This window comes from Malurus melanocephalus, unplaced genomic scaffold, assembly GCF_030028575.1.
Source record: "Malurus melanocephalus ecotype Western Australia unplaced genomic scaffold, MMel_1.1 scaffold_752, whole genome shotgun sequence".
Taxonomy (NCBI): Eukaryota; Metazoa; Chordata; class Aves; order Passeriformes; family Maluridae; genus Malurus; species Malurus melanocephalus.
Genome location: NW_026623984.1, coordinates 132,282 through 136,084, shown reverse-complemented (window position 1 = coordinate 136,084; position 3,803 = coordinate 132,282). Strand labels below are relative to the sequence as shown.

General features: G+C 58.6%; 1 protein-coding gene across 1 annotated transcript in view; it reads left to right on the top strand.

The window, feature by feature from the left end:
- The first annotated feature begins 1,559 nt into the window (after window positions 1-1,559).
- Window positions 1,560-3,803, top strand: part of LOC130584722 (leucine-rich repeat-containing G-protein coupled receptor 6-like) — a 133,841-nt gene continuing 131,597 nt past the window's right edge. The window contains exon 1 of the mRNA XM_057384871.1: window positions 1,560-1,931. Within this exon, the coding sequence (XP_057240854.1) occupies window positions 1,636-1,931 (296 nt within the window). The 5' untranslated portion in view covers window positions 1,560-1,635. The remainder of the gene's footprint in view (window positions 1,932-3,803) is intronic.

The following is a 3,803-nucleotide window of genomic DNA, read 5'->3' as shown; positions in this document are numbered from 1 at the left end:
CTGACTCACAGACCTCAAGGGACCCCAGCCCCAGGTGAGCTGGAGCTGTTTAAGTCTCCCACTGAGCTGGTTCACCTTCCTGAACCCAGATAAYCCTTCCACCTCTTTCATCCTGTGATAACAGGGATATCAATCAGGAAACTCCTCTGCCAGAAGGAAAGGTCCATTCAGAGGAAGCAAAGCTGTGAAAACATCTCCCAGTCTGTGCTTTGGCCATGTGGCACTTTACCATGGTGACACTGGGAGGGGTGGCTTTGTGGGTGCCCTTTGCAGCCCCCCCAAAAATGGGCCCTTCTTTCCCTGCCTCATTCACCTCCTGCACTGGTGGCTGTGGGGGAGGCAGAGAGAGGAACACAGCAGGACTCCAGATCCCTCTGAAGCCTCACGGACAGCTGTCTGTCTGTCTGTCTGCCTGTCTGCAGGGTGAGAGCCATGTTCAGCTGCTGCCCCTGTTACAGACCAGATGCTGGGCCCTGTAGAGAGACACTCAGTGTCCCTCAAACTGTGGGGCCAGACTCACCCCATCCCTCAACCCACCGCCATGGGATGGCAGCAATCACCCCCTGTGAGGGTGTCCCAGTGACACTGAGCAGCCAGTGGCCGTCACCAGAGAGGACACAGAGCTATCCCTTGCAATTTCCTCCCACTGCAGGTCCAGCACCCTTTGCTAAGCTGGTCCTGCTGTCCCAGAAGTCAGCAGCTTCTTGGTAGTACAGAATCCTGTTTCGATGCACATCCCACGTGTTTCAGAATTCTGTGAAATCCTGGCTGGACTGGCCGAGGCAGTGCCCTCTGCTGAGCCAGACCGTGACAYGGGTCCAGATGATGTGGCTTCAGGACCCCTCTCAGTGGACTGTTCCTCAACTTTGGCCACTTTGCCCAGGGTTAGGAAGAGCTCTTGGGGCAGCCCAGCYCCCTGCTCTGGGCATCAGTGCTGGGCAGCTCCTGCAAACGCAGCTCACAMGTGCCCTTGACCTGGGCAGAGCTGTACCAGGAGCACCACGGAGCCTGGAACCGTGACCCTGCTGCTACATCCCCCTGCATGTCCCCCCAGCCCTGCCTGGTGCCAGGGGACACCAACGGGGCTGCTGGACAGGGAGGGCTGGAGCTCAGGACAGACAGACAGAGAGACAGACAGACAGCTTTGGGATGGTCACTCCCAGCAAAGAGCTRGTCCTGAGCTCCTCAGTTCCTTCTCCCCAGCTGCACCCTGACTTTCCAGTCCCAGCTCAGTTTAGCAGCCGGCACAGACACAGAGTCCTTTATCTGGAGTTATATTTCAGCGTCCCAAAGTCTGGAGCCCTTGAAGTGCCGGTTGGGTACTCCTGCCTCCCTCCTTACACTCCTCTGCCTCGTCGGAGCCAGCTCTGCCTTCCCCTGYCCTGCTATCTCACAAAAACATGATTACAAAACAAGCCTGGGTCCCGGAGCTATGAACAGGTCTTTATTTGTTGAGGTTTCTTTTGTGTTTTTTTCCCCCCCTTTCTTCCCTTTGAATGAAATTCCTGCCAGCTCTAAGAGAGAGAGAGAGAGAGAGAGAGAGAGAAGGAAAGAGTAGAAAGTTTAACTCCTCCCATCGGAGCGCCTCACGCCCCTGCCCAGCCCTCGAAACCCAATAACCAAGATCATTCAGCAATGCCTTCCCTTGCCTGGCTGCATCCCCAGCACCCCGGGACCCGCCGGAGATCCCGTGCCCGCAGCGTGCCAGGCGGCGGCCCCGCAGCCCGGCCGAGGATGGACGAGCTCCTCTTGTGGGGCATTCTGCTGGCGTCCTCCGCCCGCTGCCARGCTGTGCCTGCCGAGCCAGGTGCTGCGCCCTCCTGCCCGCCGCAGTGCCACTGCGAACAGGATGGCATCGTGCTCTCGGTGGATTGCTCCGAGCTGGGGCTGTCGGAGGTACCCGCCAACCTGAGCCCGCTCACCGCTTACCTGTAAGTACAGCCCTCGCTGCTGCTTTTGCAATGCTTTCCCCGGACCCCTCCAACAGCCGCGGCTTTCCTCTCCGGCTTGGAAGTTCGTGCCACATATTCCCGAAATTAAATTTCCTGTGGAAATTAGAAACCGAGCAAAATAACAACAAAAAGAGGCAGCTCTTCGGGCAGGACCTGCCAAGCCCCCCTCCTCCCGCGCCCCTCCGCAAGCGCTGTTTACACTGCGATGTTCTGCTTTGCTCCGTGATTGCCGCGGACCAGGGGAGCTGATTTGCTGGGTCGATTTTGATTGTCTGAGCACATAATGGRGTATTTTTACACAGCAATTAGTGCAAACTGCTCTGGGATCCTTCTGTCAAACATTTCAATAGCTGCAATAACTCAGGGCTTTGGGGGGGTTTGGGTTGTGCTGGCCACCAGCAGCGTCCAATTTGCCTTTTAAAAATGAATATTAAAGTCTTGTGAGAGGTCGGGGGGTGGTAAGTGCTGTGTTTTGATTATTTACGTATTTATTTTATTTTAAAATGCTTGGTTACGTGAATGTTTCATGCCTCTTCTGACGTTAATATCCCAAAGGGTTAATTGACAGGGACTGGCGCGATTATTTGTAGCCCTCGAGGTGGTCTCAGTGGCATCACACTGGTGATGACCGAGGGTCGTGATAGCTGAATGTGGAAAAATCTCAGGCTTTAACCTGGAGAGGAAACATCTCTCTCAGGGAGACAAGTTATCCTTGAGGAAGATGCTTGCTGGGTTTATACCACGAGCAGAAAGTGCTGCAGCCACGACGCTAGCAAGGACCGTGGCATTCCCAGCTCCGAACGCCGCTCGGGCACTGCCAAGGGAAGCSGTGTCAGTCATTCGGGACCACGGGTAGCCCCAGACAGCGCTGGGGATGTACACGCTGTGCTCCCTGTGCTGGAGGGCGCTTCTGTCTGGGGGTGGCACGCACACCGCGCCGCTGCTTTTTCGCCGTTCCTGGGTTGTGCTGAGGTGCAGGTGCTCAGCTGGTTATGTGAATGAGAGCCCCCAACCCGCGCAGGGAGGGCTTTGCACAGCCGGGTGGGAGCTGCGGCAGCTGGGGACGGGCTTCTCTCTCACCCCGCTCTCCTGAAGAGCACTGTCCTGTGCCAGCCACTGGATGGCCAGAGCTGGACTGGGTTAGCTGGGAGAGAAGCACGAYAGGAAAGGACCGTGCTCGCTGGAGACCATGAAAGATGAGAGAAATGAGTAATGCAGGTTGTGTTTCCCCTGGGAGAGGGAACCACTTGTTACCTGAGGTGTGACTGCACGGAGCCGTCCCTGGGGCTTGGTTTGGAACCGGCTGCCCGTGAGTGAAAAGTCTCTGGAGCATGCGGGAGGCTGCAGAGCATCGCAGCGCTGCTGCTCCTCTGGGGACAAGGGACAGCCCCATCAGGCCCCCTCTTCACCCCCACGTGTCACAGGAAGGGGCACCCGTGGCTCCCACTCCGCAGAGGACACGCTGCGCCCCAGCTCCGCAGCGCTGTCCCCCGGGCCGGGAGCTGCAGAGCTGCCCGCACGAACCGGGGACATCTCGGTGCTCCCGGCACTCAGCGCCCCGTTTATCCCGGTCACGGTGGTTGGAGCAGGGACAGAGAGCCCCGGGACAGGCATGCGTGGACTCCAGAGGGGGGATGCTCGGAGGTGCTCCCGGCCCGGTGCGTGTGCGGCCGGTGATGGTGGCTGCTGCTGGCAGAACTCTGGGTTCCGCGGACCAGGTCCTCGGGACAGAGCTGCACTCGGGATGGGGATGGTGCGATCCCTCGTCCGCGGTACCGCGCTCTCCCGTGGCTGTCCGGCCCCATTCCCGTGGCTGCCCGGCCCCATTCCCCCGTGGCTGTCCCGGCCCCA